Source organism: Cherax quadricarinatus, chromosome 14 (assembly GCF_038502225.1).
Source record: "Cherax quadricarinatus isolate ZL_2023a chromosome 14, ASM3850222v1, whole genome shotgun sequence".
Classification (NCBI taxonomy): domain Eukaryota; kingdom Metazoa; phylum Arthropoda; class Malacostraca; order Decapoda; family Parastacidae; genus Cherax; species Cherax quadricarinatus.
In genome coordinates, this window is record NC_091305.1 from 48,405,031 (window position 1) to 48,424,090 (window position 19,060).

General features: G+C 40.5%; 1 protein-coding gene across 6 annotated transcripts in view; it reads left to right on the top strand.

Moving 5' to 3' along the window:
- LOC138852700 (uncharacterized Golgi apparatus membrane protein-like protein CG5021) overlaps positions 1–19,060 on the top strand; it is a 181,036-nt gene that overhangs the window by 11,530 nt on the left and 150,446 nt on the right. For 3 of the 6 annotated variants that reach the window (XM_070085001.1, XM_070084999.1, XM_070085000.1), the window contains exon 2: positions 6,080–6,112. The exons of the other annotated variants lie outside the window; for them this stretch is intronic. In XM_070085001.1, coding sequence (XP_069941102.1) covers positions 6,080–6,112 — 33 coding nt within the window. The remainder of the gene's footprint in view (positions 1–6,079; positions 6,113–19,060) is intronic. 6 annotated transcript variants of the gene reach the window in all.

Genomic DNA, 19,060 nt, shown 5'->3' on the forward strand with positions numbered 1-19,060 from the left:
TAGTGATTGTTACTCTAGGGTATGTGATTGTTATACTAGGGTATGTGGTGACTGTTACCCTAGGGTACATGATTGTTACCCTAGGGTACGTGATTATTACCCTAGGGTACATGGTAGTTGTTATTCTAGGGTACGTGATTGTTACCCTAGGGTACGTGGTAGTTGTTATTCTAGGATATGTGATTGTTACCCTAGGGTACGTGATTGCTACCCTAGGGTACATGATTGTATCACTAGGGTATGTGATTGTTACACTAGGGTACATGATTGTTACACTAGGGTACATGATTGTTACACGAGGATACATGGTTGTTACACTAGGGTACATGATTGTTACACTAGGGTACATTGTTACACTAGTGTACATGATTGTTACACTAGGATATGTGATTGTTGCACTAGGGTATGTGATCATTACACTAGGGTACATAATTGTTGCACTGTTGTATGTGATCATTACACTAGGGTATGTGATCATTACAATAGGGCACATAATTGTTGCACTATTGTATGTGATCATTACACTAGGGTGGGTATGTGATCATTACACTTGGCTATAGGATCATTTCACTGTGATACGTGATTATTACACTAGGGTACAGCATCGTTACACTAGAGTCTGCCAGATTATCGATATAGATGAGCATCAACAAACTTTCAGGGTATTGGTACTGGCCCAAAATTGAGCATCTGTATTAGCATCATCTTATCACTACATTACATATCTGCATGTTAAAAGCTAAAGGTAATGCCATAGTAAAGGTGAAGTAACACTGCTCTACCTAACTAACCCTAACCTAATTTAATCTAACAACATAACCGGAATGTCGTCTAATGCTGTACGTTGTCATAACATTTTTGAAGATAGCCAATACTGACAAGTTGAAGAATAAGATACGTGCAACATGTGGGTATCTTTATTGCCAAAGTATTTCTCCTGCAAAACAAGCTTCTTCAGTTGAACACTGGCGAATATAATGCTGGAGACTAGTTGTAGTAGTAGTTTGACTGATCAGTCCATCAGCCATAATAGGTAATCAGTCCCTCAATCACAAAGCATAGGAATGCAACCTCCTCCTACTGTCTCCAGTGTTATATTTACCTGTACAATTCAACTAAAAAGTCCCAGCGTGTAGGCAAAACATTTTGCCACTAAAGATACATGTGTCATGCTCTTTGGGTTGTCACGACGTTGAATTCAGTACTGTACACTGATTTTATGAATGAGCAGATACTGCTGCTGTCTTCAACAACAATGTCAAAATTACTGTCTCTTAATTCTGCTGATTTCATGAGGGATCAGTCTTGTTGGGGAATTTTTTTTTACTCTGTGAGCCAGTAGGCAGGTGTCTTTGGATAGGTAGTAATGTATGCCAGATCAACCAAATTGTAATGGATATATGGGCCAGTGAGCCACCAGCAGCAACAACCTGGTTGACCAGGCAAGCACTAGATGAGCCTGGTGCAAGGCTTGGCTCTGGGAGTAGAAGAACTCTCAGGACTCATTGATTTATCTGATATAACTGCCACTGAATAAAGGATATATTGTTTTCATTATTCTGAATAAAGGAGCACTGCAGTAGGCCTATTTGCCCATGCTTGGCAAGTCCAACTCACCCAACCAAACCCACTTATATACTCAACCAACCTAATTCAAAGATATCCAACTTGAATTCATTGCTGTGTGTCTTGTCTTGATTATATACTCTCAGAATATTATTTATACTTAACAACACCCTTATTGGTAAACATAATGAGGGAAAAATTCTGGATCTGCACCTTGATAGCAACCTTAAATTCATCACCCATATCCAACACTTAACAAAAAAAGTTTCTAAAACAGTTGGCATCCTCTCAAAGATACATTGCTATGTACCACAAACAGCACTACTTACACTATACTATTCACTGATCTACCATTACTTCACATGCTATTTATGCCTGGGGCTCCATAACGGAAAACCACCTAAAATCAATAATAACACAGCAGAAAGTCACAGTGCGAATGATCACATAATCCACTGCTAGACAACAATCCCTCCCCCCCACTTTTCAAAGACTTAAACCTACGCACTATACAAAACATTCACTCGTTCTATTGTGCAACTTACATTTACAGAACAATCAATTCTAATATAAATCCCGACCTGAAACGCTTTCTTGACAGTTGCAATAGGACTCATAGACACAACACTAGGCACAAAAACCTCTTTGACATTCCCCATGTCAGGCTAAATCTTTTCAAAAACTCATTGTACATAAAAGGGCCCAAAATCTGGAACACACTGCACAGGAAGTACAAAATATTGGCATTCTTCTTATCCCTTGACTTGAGGACAAAATAGTCATCCAGGTGGGGCCACAGGTTCTGTGACTCCTGGTCCTCAGCCTAAGCAGCCTCTGCTTCAACCACAGCCACTGCAGACTCCTCAATAACGCTCTCAGGCAGAACAGAAACGTCTCCCCTGTTCATTACGATAAGTGACAATGCACCCCGGTGATCACTGACACTGTAAGACTATAACAGTGCTGCTCAGATGCTGCTGCTGCTGCGTTGACAAGTCAGGTTTACATGTTGTCAGCCAGTAGTGTGCCTGACTGACTGTTGGAGAAACGCCTACAACAGACAGGAGCAAACACATGCGCCATTGAAAAGGCATTGCTTTCTAACTACCAACAACGTATGAATTTTTTTTTAGCAGACTCAAAGTTAGCAGAACTTTATTTAGCAGAAGCTAATTGGTCCACTAACAGTTTCCAAAGTTAGCGGAAGCGCTAATCCGCTGAACAGAAAGTTAGTTCCGCTATTAGCGGTTAGCAGATTAGCAGAACTGTGTCCACCACTGGATATAATATAGGGCAAAATGACAGTAGTTTGTTGGATTATGTATTGGTTGATGAAAGGTTGATGGATAGACTTCAGGATGTACATATTTATAGTGGGGCAACATATATATCAGATCATTTTTTTTTAGTTGTAGCTACAGTGAGATTAAAAGGTAGATGGGGTGGATGGAGAGTGGTACCAGAAAGCGAAAGAGAGGTGAAGGTTTATAAGCTGAAGGAAGAGGCATTTAGGTTAAGATATAAACAACTATTGGTAGAAAGATAGACTAGTGAGAGCATAGGCAATGTGGTTAAAGAGGTATGGGGTAAATTTAAGAATGTAGTGTTTAGAGTGTTCAACAGAAGTTTATGGATATAGGAGTGTGGGTGCAGGAGGGAAGAGGAGCAATTGGTGGAATGATGAGGTAAAGAAAAAGTTAGCATATGAGAGATTTTTATAAAGTAGAAGTGATATAAGGAGGGAGAAGCATATAGATAGAAAAGAGAGAGGTTAAGAGAGTGGTGAAGGAATGTAAAAGGAGAGCAAATGAGAAAGTGAGTGAGCTGTTGTCAACAAAATTTGCTGAGAATAAGAAAAGTTTTGGAGTAAAATTTATAAGTTGAGAAAGTCAAGGGAACGAATGGATATGAAAGTTAAAAACAGAAGAGGAGAGTTGTTAGATGGGGAGTTGGAGGTATCGGGAAGATGGAGGGAATATTTACAGGAGCTGTTAAATGCTGATGAAGATAGGGAAGCTGTGATTTAAGGCGCTGGCCAAGGAGGTATAACATCTTTACAGAGTGAGGAAGAGCCAGATGTGAGTGTGGGGGAAGTTCATGAAACTGGGTAGAATGAAAAGGTATTAATGGGATCAAGACAGAAATATTAAAAGCAGGTGGGATTATAGTTTTGGAATGGTTGGTGCTTTTATTTAATAAATGTATGAAAGAGAGGAAGGTACCTAGGGATTGGCAGAGAGGATGCATAGTGCCTTTGAATAAAGGCAAAAGGGACAAAAGACAGTGTAAGAATTATAGGGAAATAAGCCTGTTGAGTGTACCTGGTAAAGTGTAGGCAGAATTATTATTGAAAGAAATAAGAGTAAGACAGAGAGGAGGGTTACAGATGAACAAGGAGGCTTTAGGAAAGGTAGAGGATGTGTAGACCATGTGTTTACAGTGAAGCGTGTAAGTGAACAGTATTTAGATATGGGTAGATAAGGATAAAGAGGTTTTCATTGCATTTATGGCTTTGGAAAAGGTATATGATAAGGAGGATAGAGAAGCAATGGGGCAGATGTTGCAAGTGTTGAAATAGGTAATAGATTATCGAAAGCAGTTAAGAATTTTTATGAGGATAGTGAGGCTTAGGTTACAGTATGTAGGAGAGAGAGAGAGAGAGAGAGAGATTATTTTCCAGTAAAAGTAAGACTTACGGATGGAAATATAAACACATATGCAGTATAATGTGTTCCTTTATTGACAATGTTTTGCCCACACAGTGGGCTTTATCAAGTCACAAACAGATCTACTTGGGTGATGATGAAGCTGCCTTTGTTTTGTATGTGTTAGAAACAGTGATTAATGCTGATTCAAGGCACTTGCATCTGCAGAAATTAGTTTCTTCGATCACTAATTGGGCATCCCTGAATTTCATGAGATGATTGGTGGAATTTTGGTGTTGTATGCAGGCATTGTTCAAGTTATCATTCCTACATGCGTTAATGTGTTCATTGAGGCATGTTTTGAGGTTTCTTGCTATTTCACCTACATAAATCCTGTCACAGCCTCCACAGGGTATAGTGTAAATCCCTGCATTGACTGGTTCATGGTGCTTGGATTTTGTCCTGGTTAGATCCTTTACTGAAGTGCTGGATGCAATGGCGACTCTAGTGTTAGCTTGGTCTAGTACTTTAGAAACATTCAATGCAACCTGACTGTTGGGAAGAATTTTAACTTTGTTAAGAGTGGTGTTGGTGCGTGGAGAATTAGTGATCTGAAGAGCTCTTTTCCTGCAGTCTTTGATGAAAAAGAAAGGAAAATGTAAATCAGTGAAGGTTTGATGAATGTATGTGTATTTGGTGAATGTATGTACATTCCTCATCAAGAAACTCAGGACTACAAATTTGGTATGCTCTTAGGAAAAATTATATCTGTATTATAAAAAATTTAAAATGTAATTATTTCAATGTATTACTATACTGTGTTTGAAAGACTCTTAAGAAATAAATTAATGTTAATTTTAAATATTTTTTTTTAATTAGCTCCCAATGTAAAAGGGTTGAGGTAAAATAGGTTAGACAAGTATGAGAGTGGGTGTGAGCTGGACCTGCCCAGCAGGGACCAGCAGGTCTGCTGCAGTGCTACTCCTTTCTTATGTTCTTATATGGTTTAGTTATGATGCTTTACTTGTTTCCCTGTCTTTTAGAGAGTATCTCCAATGAAACCTTGGTTTAATGGATTAATATAGGGGGCAGGTGGCTGGTAGTGACACCTGTGGATAAGTACAACATTGTTTTGCTGTGAAATTAATAATAAACAGTTTTGTAACCAACAGACTTTGTTGGCTCGGAATCACTTGACTCAACAGATTTTGTCCTGTATTTCTGGAATCTTATAGATCAAGAGTTTGTTGTAATTTGCTGGGTGTATCAACCATTTCGTTACCAATATAGAAAGTTGTGCAGTTAACATCAATGAAACACTGGTGCAGCACTTGGGTATCTTTATTCTGGAAATGTTTCAAAGCCAAACAGTGGCTTCAGTCCAATTCAGAGAAAGGTGGGTGATGAGGTGTTTGAGGTAATCAGTCCTTCAGCCTGGAGTCGATGTGTTCAGTCCATCAATGTTAATAATATTTTGTCAAGATTGATGGCCTGAGCACATCAACTCCAAGCTGAGGGACTGATTTCCACAAACCCCTCATCCTCCACCTTTTGCTGCATTGGACTGAAGAAACCACTGGCTGCTGAAACATTTCCAGAATAAAGATACCCAAATGTTGCACAAGTGTATGATTTATCAACTTGTTGATTTTCTAAACCATTTATCCACACATTTAACATCAATAACAAAGATTGCAAGACAGGTACTGCACATAATTGATTCCTTTCACTCTTGACAAAAGCTACTGTTTTTATTTTCATTTTCATCAACAAAATAATATAAATTATATATGTATGTATATACCTGTATGTTCATAAATCTTTTTAATGTTTGACACTAATACTTTTCCACTCTTTCTCACTGTTAGAGTTCTATTATGTATGGTGAAGATCTTGATCAGGTAAATATTCATTTGTAATAAGTGCCTAAAAGCTGTTGCATGCTGCCCTCTCCTGTCTGCAATATTGCTTTCTCAGTGATGTTCCTCTCTCTCTGCAAGGTGTAAAGGAAAGAAACAAACATTAAATTTTATTATGATTATAAGTACAGTATTATCTGCATTTGTGTGTATAGTAAAATGTGTTTTATTGTTATACTTTAATTTCAGAGAAGGATTATTACCAGTATAGTATTTCATTACTCATTACTGTTATTATTGTTATTTGCTTGAACTTCTAAGTACTGTGCTGTTATCTTGCTTTTATAGCTAATATATAATTATTATGCATTTGCTTACTAAATAAGGATTATCCAAAGAATTACCCTCTTATTAACCAACCATATATTCATTGAAAATGGCAGTAAACAGTTCATAACATTACAACCTCTCCTCACTTAGCGATGTACTCGTTTACTGACGACTCGGCATTACGACTGGCTCTTTGACCAGTATGCATACCTAAATGATGTATATTGGAGCTGATTTCCTCTATTTTCTTTATTACAATATACAGTACACTACTGTATAAACATTTAAAAATACTGTATACAAAAATGTTATAAATGGTGTAAAGGTGACATTAAAAAATTATCAAACATGGTTCAATACACAAATAACCCGCACATAGAAGAGAGAAGCTTATGACAACGTTTCGGTCCGACTTGGACCATTTACAAAGTCACACTAACGAGAAGTGGAGCAGGACGGGTATATATAGGCAGGAAGAGGTAGTGGTAGTAGTAGTGGTAGTAGTAGTAGTAGTGGTAGTAGTAGTAGTAGTAGTAGTAGTAGTAGTGGTAGTCATAGTAGTAGTGGTAGTCATAGTAGTAGTAGTAGTAGTAGTAATGGTAGTGGGTTTGTGTAAACATGGTTGACACAAACCCACTACCATTATAGTATGCTCCTTGCTTAGCAACGAATTCGTTTACCAACGTGGTCTTAGGAACGGAACTCTGTCATTAAAGTGAGGAGAGGCTGTATAAACAAAAAACTGTCTCAAACTCTGCAGTCAAATTAGAAGGAAACTCGGTAAATAAACATGGGAGTAGACTGAAGGAAAATGGGGAAGAGATCACGAAGATAACACACAAGTCTATAAAAAAACTCAAGGCAGGTATTGGAAATATGACATTACAAATGTTACTACATGATGCTATGAGCTTTCCTGATTTTCTTCTACCTGCTCATGTATTTCCACTATCTGCAACATTGGTAGTGGAGCACTATGGTTAACCCACCACCTGCAACAATGGTAGTGAAGCACCATGGTCAGCTCACCACCTGCAACAATGGTAGTGGAGCACCATAGTCAACACACCAGCAACAATAGTAGTGGAGCACCATGGTCAACCCACCACCAACAACAATGGTAGTGGAGCACCATGGTCAACCCACCACCTGCAACAATGGTAGTGGAGCACCATGGTCAACCCACCACCTTCAGCAATGGTAGTGGAGCACCTTGGTCAACCCACCACATGCAGTAATGGTAGTGGAGTACCATGATCAGCCCATCTACAATAATGATAGTGGAGTACCATGGTCAACTCACCACATACAATAACAGTAGTGGAGCACCATGGTCAACCCACCACTAGCAACAATGGTAGCAGAGTACCATGGTTAACCCACCACATACAGTAATGGTAGTGGAGTACCATGATTAACCCACCATCTACAATAATGGTAGGGAGTGCCATGGTCAACCCACCACATACAGTAATGGTAGTGGAGTACCATGGTCAACCCACCACATAAAATAATGGTAGTGGAGCACCATGGTCAACCCACTAGTTAGAATAATGGTAGTGGAGCACCATGGTCAACTCCCCATCTACAATAATGATAGTGGAGCACCATGGTCAACCTAGCACATGCAATAATAGTAGTGGAGCACCATGGTCAACCCACCACCTACAGTAATGATGGTGGAGCACCATGGTCAACCAACCACATACAGTAATGGTAGTGGAGTACCATCGTCAACCCACCATCTACAATAATAGTAGTGGAGTACCATGATCAGCCCACCACCTACAATAATGGTAGTGGGGTACCATGGTCAACCCACCACATACAATGATGGTAATGGAGCACCATGGTCAACCCACCACCTACAGTAATGATAGTGGAGCACCATGGGCAACCCAGCACCTACAGTAATGGTAGTGGAGCACTGTGGTCAATCTACCACTAACAATAATGGTAGTGGAGCACTGTGGTCAACCCCCACCAACAATAATGGTAGTGGAGCACCATGGTCAACCCACCACCTACAATAATAATAGTGGAGTACCATGATCAGCCCACCACCTACAATAATGGTAATGGAGTACCATGGTCAACCCACCACGTACAATAATGGCAGTGGAGTACCATGATCAGCCCACCATCTACAATAATGGTAGGGAGTACCATGGTCAACCCACCACATACAGGAATGGTAGTGGAGTACCATGATCAGCCCACCTACAATAATGGTAGTGGAGTACCATGGTCAACCCACCACATACAACAATCGTAGTGGAGCACCATGGCCAACCCACCACCAGCATCAATGGAAGTGGAATACCATGGTCAACCCACCACATGAAATAATGGTAGTAGAGCACCATGGTCAACCCACTACTTAGAATAATGGTAGTGGAGCACCATGGTTAACCCCCACCTACAATAATGGTAGTGGACCACCATGGTCAACCCCCATCTACAAAAATGGTAGTGGAGCACCATGGTCAACCTACCACATGCAATGGTAGTGGAGCACCATGGTCAACCCAGCACCTTCAGTAATGGTAGTGGAACACTGTGGTCAACCTACCACTAACAATAATGGTAGTGAAGCATTGTGGTCAACCCCCACCAATAATAAAGGTAGTGGAGCACCATGGTCAACCCACCACCTACAATAATAGTAGTGGAGTACCATGATCAGCCCACCACCTACAATAATGGTAGTGGGGTACCATGGTCAACCCACCACATACAGTAATGGTAGTGGAGCACTATTGTCAACTTACCACTAACAATAATGGTAGTGGAGCACTTTGATCAACCCCCCACCAACAATAATGGTAGTGGAGCACCATGGTCAACCTACCACATACAGTAATTGTAGTGAAGTACCATGGTCAGCCCACCACCTACAATAATAGTAGTAGAGTACTATGATCAGCCCACCACCTACAATAATTGTAGTGGAGTACCATGGTCAACCCACCACCAGCAACAATGGTAGTGAAATACCATGGTCAACCCACCACATACAATAATAGTAGTGGAGTACCATGGTCAACCCACCACATAAAATAGTGGTAGTGGAGCACCATGGTCAACCCCCACCTGCAATAATGGTAGTGGAGCACCATGGTCAACCCCCACCTGCAATAATGGTAGTGGAGCACCATGGTCAACCCCCATCTACAATAATGGTAGTGGAGCACCATGGTCAACCCACCACATGTAATAATGGTAGTGGAGCACCATGGTCAACCCACCACCTACAGTAATGATAGTGGAACACCATGGTCATCCCAGCACCTTCAGTAATGGTAGTGGAGCACCATGGTTAACCTACCACTAACAATAATGGTAGTGGAACACTGTGGTCAACCCACCACCTACAATAATGTTGGTGGAGCACCATGGTCAACCCACCACCTTGTAATCTTTCATAATGGGAGACTTTATTTCTTCTGGATTTTTTCCCCATGTCTCAAATTAAAAAAAAAAAATCTTTAAATTCAGGCATCAAATTTTTTTCTTGTATAAATTCCATTTTAACATTTAAAATTTTGTTTTAGCTTGACATTTATTTTATTCTCATGTATACTATAATCCAGTCTCTGGCAAATTGGTTGAACTCAGAGCTCCTTGGTTTTACCTTACTCAGTGATAATCTGTCACTGTTTAACATATTACTTGCCCTGTTTGACTTTGTCAGATTAACTTTTGAATTCATGTATATAGAGTTAACATTCACTACAGCTCTTCCTAATGCAGTTCACTTGCTCAGAACCTGCACTGTAAAGGAATTATTTTCTTTGTATCCTTCTTGCTTATTTGAACTTCAATTTTCCAATTGTCCTGCCTCATTCTGTTCCCTGCCATGTTGAAAGTGCTGTTCCTAACTACTCTGTTGATAACTATGAGTATCTTAGGTGTCGTCATCATGTCTCCTCTGGTTTTTCAGTCTTTTAGCTATGTGATGCTTTAGTCTAATATTTTTATACCAGATCATAAATTTTCTCCCTATTCTTCATAATACATTGACGTTTCTATTTCCTCTGGTAAGTCATTTACATGTACAGTACAGCATCACAAACAATAAAGGTTCAACAATTTATACTGGGGAATTCTGTTGTTACCTCTCTCCATCCTGATATCCTTAGTATAATTCTCTGCAATATTTCTTAACCCTTAAACTGTCCAAACGTAGATCTACGTTCACGTGTGTAGTGCTCCGACCTTTATTTTCTCCATTTAAAAGCACGTTGGAAATAAATGGTATAAAATACCGACACAATGGAAATATAAACACAAATGCAGTATAATGTGATCCTTTATTGACTACGTTTCGCCCACACAGTGGGCTTTTTCAAGTCACAAACAGAACTACCTGGGGTGGAAGGAACGCGAGTATTTATAGTCCGGTTCAGAATGCTGAGGTCAGGTGAAGAATGCTGCATCTGATGATGTACCGAGTGGGGTTATAGAGTCTAAAAACTTGGGTAGCTTGGAAAGGAGATTGGATAAGTTTGTGAGCAGACCTTCTACAGTGTTCTTATGTGGGATAGCGATGAAGAAGTTTCTTGGCAAGTGGTTCAGCTATGTTATAGAAGCCACTATTCTGGTTGAAGTTGTCGGATATAGAAATAAGTGATGACTCCAGGATTCTTCGGTATTGAGTGTTGTCTTCTGTGGCGATAAGTCTTGAGTTTCTGTAGTTTATCAAGTGGTTGTGTGAATTACGGTGTTGTATGCAGGCATTCCTTGTGTCGTCAGACCTGCTTGCGTATTGGTGTTCTGAAATACGTGTTTGGAGGTCCCTTGATGTTTCGCCCACGTATAACTTGTTGCAGTCATTACAAGGGATTATGTATACCCCTGCAGAGGATGGAGGCTTGTCCTGTCTACTACTGGTGATGTCCTTGATGGTCGTGGTTGTGGAGGTAGATACTTGGAATGATGTTTTGGCAAAGATGTTGGAAACATGTTTGGCAATGGAGTTGGTGGGAAGGACTATGTATCTCTTCTCGGCAGTGTCTTCTCTGGGTGTGTTGAAGATGTTTAATGCCCGCCGTCTGCAGTCTCTGATGAAGTGACGAGGATAGTGGAGTTTAGAAAATATTTGTTCAATTATAGTGCATTCTTCCTCAAGGAACTCGTTGCTGCAGATTCTGAGTGCACGCAGGAAGAAGCCTATAATTACACCACGTTTGGTTTTGGTGTCGTGGTGAGAGTAGAAGTGGAGAAGATCGTTTTGGTTAGTGGGTTTTCGATAGACTTTAAAACGAAGTTCGTGGTCAGCTTTGCAGAGCAGGACATCAAGGAAAGGAAGAGTGTTGTCGACTTCTTCTTCAAGTGTGAACTGGATTGAAGGCTCGACCTGGTTGAGCTTGTCTTGGAGAGCTTGAACGTTGAAGCGTTTAGGAGTTATGAGGAGAATGTCGTCAACATAACGGAGCCAGGTGACAGACGAAGGAATAATGGTGGAGAAACGTTCGGCTTCTAGATGTTCCTGGACCTCCTTCTAAAAGCTTACTCACTTCGCAACAGACACAATTTTCTTCGTGATTGCATCCAAGAAATGGTCTTACCAAGATCTACTCCTCCTCAAATTGCCAACATCAAACCACCTTTCTCCGCTACAGCTCGGACCTACCTTGAAGAGTGTGCAGATGACTTAAACAATGCTGCAAAGGAAGCTTTCCTCCAAGCCAGAACACTAGGCACAACACTCCGGGGCAACATGAACAGACGCACCGCCGAAATCATTCGCAGCAGAGTTACCACAGCGAATGTTCAACAGAAGATCAGACTTACTAGGAAACTACAAACACTCTGCGATAATAGTAATTGGAAAAGTTTAGGAAGACCTGAAATTATTCAAAATCTTTCATCTCGTCCACTGTCAACCACAGAAACTGAAGCGCTCAGCTTAGGCCTCAAATTCGCAACAGGAATTACGAAACCAAAACAAGACCTCAATTTCATCGCCAAAAACTACAGACACAATGACTCCGACTTCCAAAAAGGCTATCTTCAAGGCATCATCTCAGCAGCCATCTCAACACGCAGCTCCCCAGTCATACCTCGACGTTACATCAATGCACTCAAAGGTTTAGCAGAAGACACGACCATCAGGGTCACCACCGCTGATAAAGGGGGTGGTGTTGTTATCATGAACACTGACGATTACAGGAACAAAATGCTCAATCTACTTAATGACCCAGATACCTACAAACCTCTCACAACTAACCAAGTGGACAACCTTACTAAAACTTTTCTTCAAAGGACTCGCCGCATTCTGAGGGGCTCAGAACAAGGGAAGAAACTTCTGCACACCATGCCCAGCAACCCCAGACCTGCCAGAATGTACGGCCTGCCAAAGACTCACAAGCCTGGTATCCCACTGAGGCCCATATCCTCGGGAATAGGCAGTGCTCCCCACCAGCTCTCAGGAATTCTCGCCAAACACCTCTCGAAACTCTTGGGCACTATCAGTCCAGCACATCTCAAACACTCAGGTGATCTTCTCAATCGCATTCGCAACATCAACATCAGGAACAAGAAACTTTCCAGCCTTGACGTGACTTCCCTATTCACCAAAGTACCTACTACACAAGCCATCGATCTCTTGCACAGGAAAATTGACGATTCACTTGATCTTCCCATTCCAGCCAGAGATTTCATCGACCTTGTTGAACTATGTGTTGGCTTTACGTGTTTCTCTTTCGAAAATCACCTCTTTCAGCAGACTTTTGGACTACCCATGGGTTCGCCACTCAGTGCAGTCCTGGCGAACCTATACATGGAACATCTAGAAGCCGAACGTTTCTCCACCATTATTCCTTCGTCTGTCACCTGGCTCCGTTACGTTGACGACATTCTCCTCATAACTCCTAAACGCTTCAACGTTCAAGCTCTCCAAGACAAGCTCAACCAGGTCGAGCCTTCAATCCAGTTCACACTTGAAGAAGTCGACAACACTCTTCCTTTCCTTGATGTCCTGCTCTGCAAAGCTGACCACGAACTTCGTTTTAAAGTCTATCGAAAACCCACCAACCAAAACGATCTTCTCCACTTCTACTCTCACCACGACACCAAAACCAAACGTGGTGTAATTATAGGCTTCTTCCTGCGTGCACTCAGAATCTGCAGCAACGAGTTCCTTGAGGAAGAATGCACTATAATTGAACAAATATTTTCTAAACTCCACTATCCTCGTCACTTCATCAGAGACTGCAGACGGCGGGCATTAAACATCTTCAACACACCCAGAGAAGACACTGCCGAGAAGAGATACATAGTCCTTCCCACCAACTCCATTGCCAAACATGTTTCCAACATCTTTGCCAAAACATCATTCCAAGTATCTACCTCCACAACCACGACCATCAAGGACATCACCAGTAGTAGACAGGACAAGCCTCCATCCTCTGCAGGGGTATACATAATCCCTTGTAATGACTGCAACAAGTTATACGTGGGCGAAACATCAAGGGACCTCCAAACACGTATTTCAGAACACCAATACGCAAGCAGGTCTGACGACACAAGGAATGCCTGCGTACAACACCGTAATTCACACAACCACTTGATAAACTACAGAAACTCAAGACTTATCGCCACAGAAGACAACACTCAATACCGAAGAATCCTGGAATCATCACTTATTTCTATATCCGACAACTTCAACCAGAATAGTGGCTTCTATAACATAGCTGAACCACTTGCCAAGAAACTTCTTCATCGCTATCCCACATAAGAACACTGTAGAAGGTCTGCTCACAAACTTATCCAATCTCCTTTCCAAGCTACCCAAGTTTTTAGACTCTATAACCCCACTCGGTACATCATCAGATGCAGCATTCTTCACCTGACCTCAGCATTCTGAACCGGACTATAAATACTCGCGTTCCTTCCACCCCAGGTAGTTCTGTTTGTGACTTGAAAAAGCCCACTGTGTGGGCGAAACGTAGTCAATAAAGGATCACATTATACTGCATTTGTGTTTATATTTCCTTAAAAGCACGTAAAAAGATGTAGATCTACGTTCGGAGCGCTATGCATGTCAACATAGATCTACGTTTGGACAGTTTAAGGGTTAAATACTGCATTCTCTTTCCCACTGTAGTACCTTCCCAGTCACACCAACCTAATTTTCCATTTTTTAAACTAGATTCCTGTGGGAAAAGCAAATCTAAAGCCATCAGAGAATCTTGCTTAATTCTTATTTCATTGAATTCACTTACATTAGTTAACCTTTAAACTGTGTCCAATGTACTAGTACACAACTGACAACTACAGATGTTCCTTGACTTATGATGTGGTTATGTTCCAACAAATCCATCGTAAGTTGAAAATATCATAAGTCGAATATGAATAGAGCCTCTCCTCACTTAGCGACATACTCGTTTACCAACGACTCAGACTTACAACTGGCTCTCTGACCAGTATGCATACTTAAATAACGTACATTAGAACCGATTTCTTCTATTCTGTTTATTACAATATACAGTACACTATGAACATTTAACCCTTTGACTGTTTCGGTCGTATATACAGTGGACCCCCGCCTTACGACCGCATCGCGTTACGTTAAATCCGCCATATAAAGCATTTGAACACACAAATTTTGCCTTAAATAACAAAAAGGCACAATACCGTGACTGGAACGATACACAAATAACCCGCACATAAAAGACAGAAGCTTACGACGACGTTTCGGTCCGACTTGGACCATTGACAAAGTCAATGGTCCAAGTCGGACCGAAACGTCGTCATAAGCTTCTGTCTTTTATGTGCGGGTTATTTGTGTAAATTTTGCCTTGCCTCACGGTAAAAAACTCGCCTTATGTGATTCGTCTGGGACGCATCCCACTTGTGGACTCAGCGCCAGTGTTTACAAGCCAGCCAGTGTGGTCGCATGTACACATACATTCGGTACATTTCACATTATCCCAGTGCTTTTAGTGCTTGTAACTGCAAAATAAGTCACCATGGACCCCAAGAAAGCTTCTAGTGCCATCCCTGTGGTAAAAAGTGAGAGAATTAGTATGGAATTGAAAAACGAGATTAAGGAAATGTGTGCAAAATGGGTTGAATTGCAAACCTTTATGGATGAAAATCACCCTGACACAGCTACTGCAAGCTGTGTTGGCAACCTGTACAATGACAATGTTATGGACCATTTTAGAAAAGTCTTAAAGGAACGGGAGGTACAGAGCTCTATGGACAGATTTGTTGTGCGACAGAGGTCCAGTGACTCCCAAGCTGGTCCTAGTAGCATTAACCCTTTGAGGGTCGACAGGCCCTCTCCGAGACTTGTTCTCAGGGTCTGCCAAATTTAAAAAAAAAAAAAAATCTAATGAAAAGATAGAGAATCTTTTCCTGATCATAATGACACCAAGAGTATGAAATTTGATGGAAAACTTATGGAATTATGCTCTCGCGAAGTTAGTGGTCTCGATGATGTTTATGCATCGGCGATTTTGCCCACTTTGAGCTCTATTTTTGGCCAATTCCAGTGTACTAGTCGACAAAAATCATAACTGTTTATCTAGAACTCCATTTTTTCTATTGATTGAGTACAAGAAACCACCCATTTACTGATTTCAATTATCCAATACAGTGGTCAGAATTTAGCAATTTTGCCAATTTCACACAAATTTCAAAAGATGCCAATTTCCAAATAGGGTCCAGAATAAACAAGAAAGACATTCCTGGCACTAAAATAACATTTCCTCTGTTCGTTAGTCACATCCCCAGGCCCCTCTTATATTTCTTTGGCTTTCCACTTTCAATTTTTATTCTTACAAAAATAGAAGATTTACTGTTATGCAGACTGCTGCATTAGTGTAGAAATGGTATAAATAATATCAGCGCACTTGTGAAAGAATATTAGACTCACCAGTTGACGTGTATTGGATGCTTGGCATGATTTGTTTACTTTTGAACTTTGGTAAAAATCGAACATTTCTGCTACTTTGAGCTCAATTTCAAGGTACTTTTCATTGTAAAACCAGTCAAAATCATCTCCATTTCTGTAATGTCTTCCATTCTATGAAATGAGACCAAGAAAACTAGAATACAACAATAAATACCATACGAAAATACAGTGCAAAGCCGCTGTTTTATTCCAAAAACATGGTCAGTTTTTTTTTTCTCATGCACTGTGCTGCAGGATTTTTTTTATACTGCGCACACTGACCACATAGACCCATTCTTTCATATGTATGCCTACCAGCTTTCTCCCACTAGATTTGAGGGCGCTAGAATTTAGGCATTCCCTGTACATCAAAAACCCTGGGTTGTAAGCCGTACTAGTACGGCCGAAACCCTCAAAGGGTGAAAAGAAGATGGGAATAACCCTGGAAAAGGACTTGCTACCTCAAGTCCTAATGGAAGGGGATTCCCCTTCTAAACAATAACTTCCACACTCTCCCCTCCTCCCATCCCTTCAATCATCACCAGATCTTCAATAAAGGTAAGTGTCATGTATTCTATTCTTAGTAGAGTAGTAATTGTGCATGTTTTATTCAGTTTGTGTGTATTAAAATTAATATTTCATGTGGTAAATTTTTTTTTTTTTCATACTTCGGGGTGTCAGGAACGGATTAATTTAAACCATACCCCCGGCCGGGATTGAACCCGCGGTCATAGAGTCTCAAAACTCCAGCCCGTCGCGTTAGCCACTAGACCAGCTAGCCACAATAAGATTCATCCAACTAGGTATATTTCTACACACAACCTTCCTATGGTGTAGAAATATACCTAGTTGGATGAATCTTATTGTGGCTAGCTGGTCTAGTGGCTAACGCGACGGGCTGGAGTTTTGAGACTCTATGACCGCGGGTTCAATCCCGGCCGGGGGTATGGTTTATTTGCAATCGTGTCATTACGATTTCTTAAGTCATGTTGACGGCAGTGAAGGGACTTGAGCTAGAGTTCGTCACGGCCATGCTAGCTGGAGATTCGTCTGTAAAAACTTGCATTTGTGGTCACAGGTGCCTGTGCTAACCTTCCTATGGTGTAGAAATATACCTAGTTGGATGAATCTTATTGTGGCTAGCTGGTCTAGTGGCTAACGCGACAGGCTGGAGTTTTGAGACTCTATGACCGCGGGTTCAATCCCGGCCGGGGGTATGGTTTATTTGCAATCGTGTCATTACGATTTCTTAAGTCATGTTGACGGATTAATTTGATTTCCATTATTTCTTATGGGGAAAATTAGTTCGGCTAACGATAATTTTGGTTTACGATGAGCTCTCAGGAACGGATTAATATCGTAAGGTGGGGGTCCACTGTATATGTCTTACGAGCCACCGTGTTTGACGTATATATACTCATAAATTCTAGCGGCTTCAAGTCAAGCAGGAGAAAGCTGGTAGGCCCACATGTGAGAGAATTGGTCTGTGTGGTCAGTGTGCACCATATAAAAAAAATCCTGCAGCACACAGTGCATAATGAGAAAAAAAAAGCTCACACTTTTTTTTAATTAACCCTTAAATGGTCCAAATGTATATATATGTTCTTTTGCGTAGCGCCCCGAATTTTTTGAGAAAAAAAAAATCGTTTTTTTAATAGGAAAAAAGAGGATATGGTACCCAGGTGTCCCCAATGTTTTTCATATGGCACACAGTGAGTGTGCACACCCATTCTCTCATGTGTAGGCGACTCAGGCTTATCGTGCCAATGTTGAATGAATGACAAAGGAAACATACATATACATTTGGGGCTCTACGCGAGAAAATGTATATGTATGTTTGGACCGTTTAAGGGTTAAAATGCCGACTTTGTGGTCTATTTTTGTATAGTATTTGTGGTTGTAGTCTTGTTTTCTTGATCTCATTTGATAGAATGGAAAACATATTATAGAAATAGAAGTGATTTTGATTGGTTTTACTATAAAAAGAACCTAGAAATGGAGCTCAAAGTAGGGGAAATGTTTGATTTTTGCCGATGTTCAAAAGTAAACAAATGATGTCATTGACTAATAAATGTCCAACTAGCCATTCTAATATGCAGTCATGAATGGGTTGACATTATTTATACATTTATTACATTATTGCAGTAGTCTGCATATCAGTAAAATCTTCTATTTTTTGTTTGAATAAAAATTCAAGATAGAAAGCAAAAGTAATATCAGAGGGGCCTGGAGACATGACTGATGAACAAGGAAAGTGTTATTTTAGAGCCAGGAATGTCTGCATTGATCATTCTGGACCCTATTTTGAAATTGTCATATTTTTTTAATTTTCGTGAAATTAGCCAAATTGCAAATTTCTGACCACGTTATTGGGTAGTTGAAATCGGTAAATGGGCAGTTTCATGTACTCAATCAATAGAGAAAATGGATTCTAAAGAAACAGCTATGAGTTTGGTTGATTGGAAGAATGGAATTAGCCGAAAATAGAGCTCAAAGTGGGCGAAATCGCCGAGGTCGCTAACTTCACAAGAGCATAATTCCGTAAATTTTCCATCATATTTCGTTCTTTTGGTGTCATTACAATCAGGAAAAGATTCTCTATCATTTCATAAGTTTTTTTTTTTTTTTTTTGGGGGGGGCGACACCAGGAGACACCTCAGGATTTGGGGTTGCGACACTCAAGGGGTTAAGAATATACTAAAAATGTTATAAATGGTGTAAAGGTGACATTAAAACAATGTCTATAGTATGCTCCT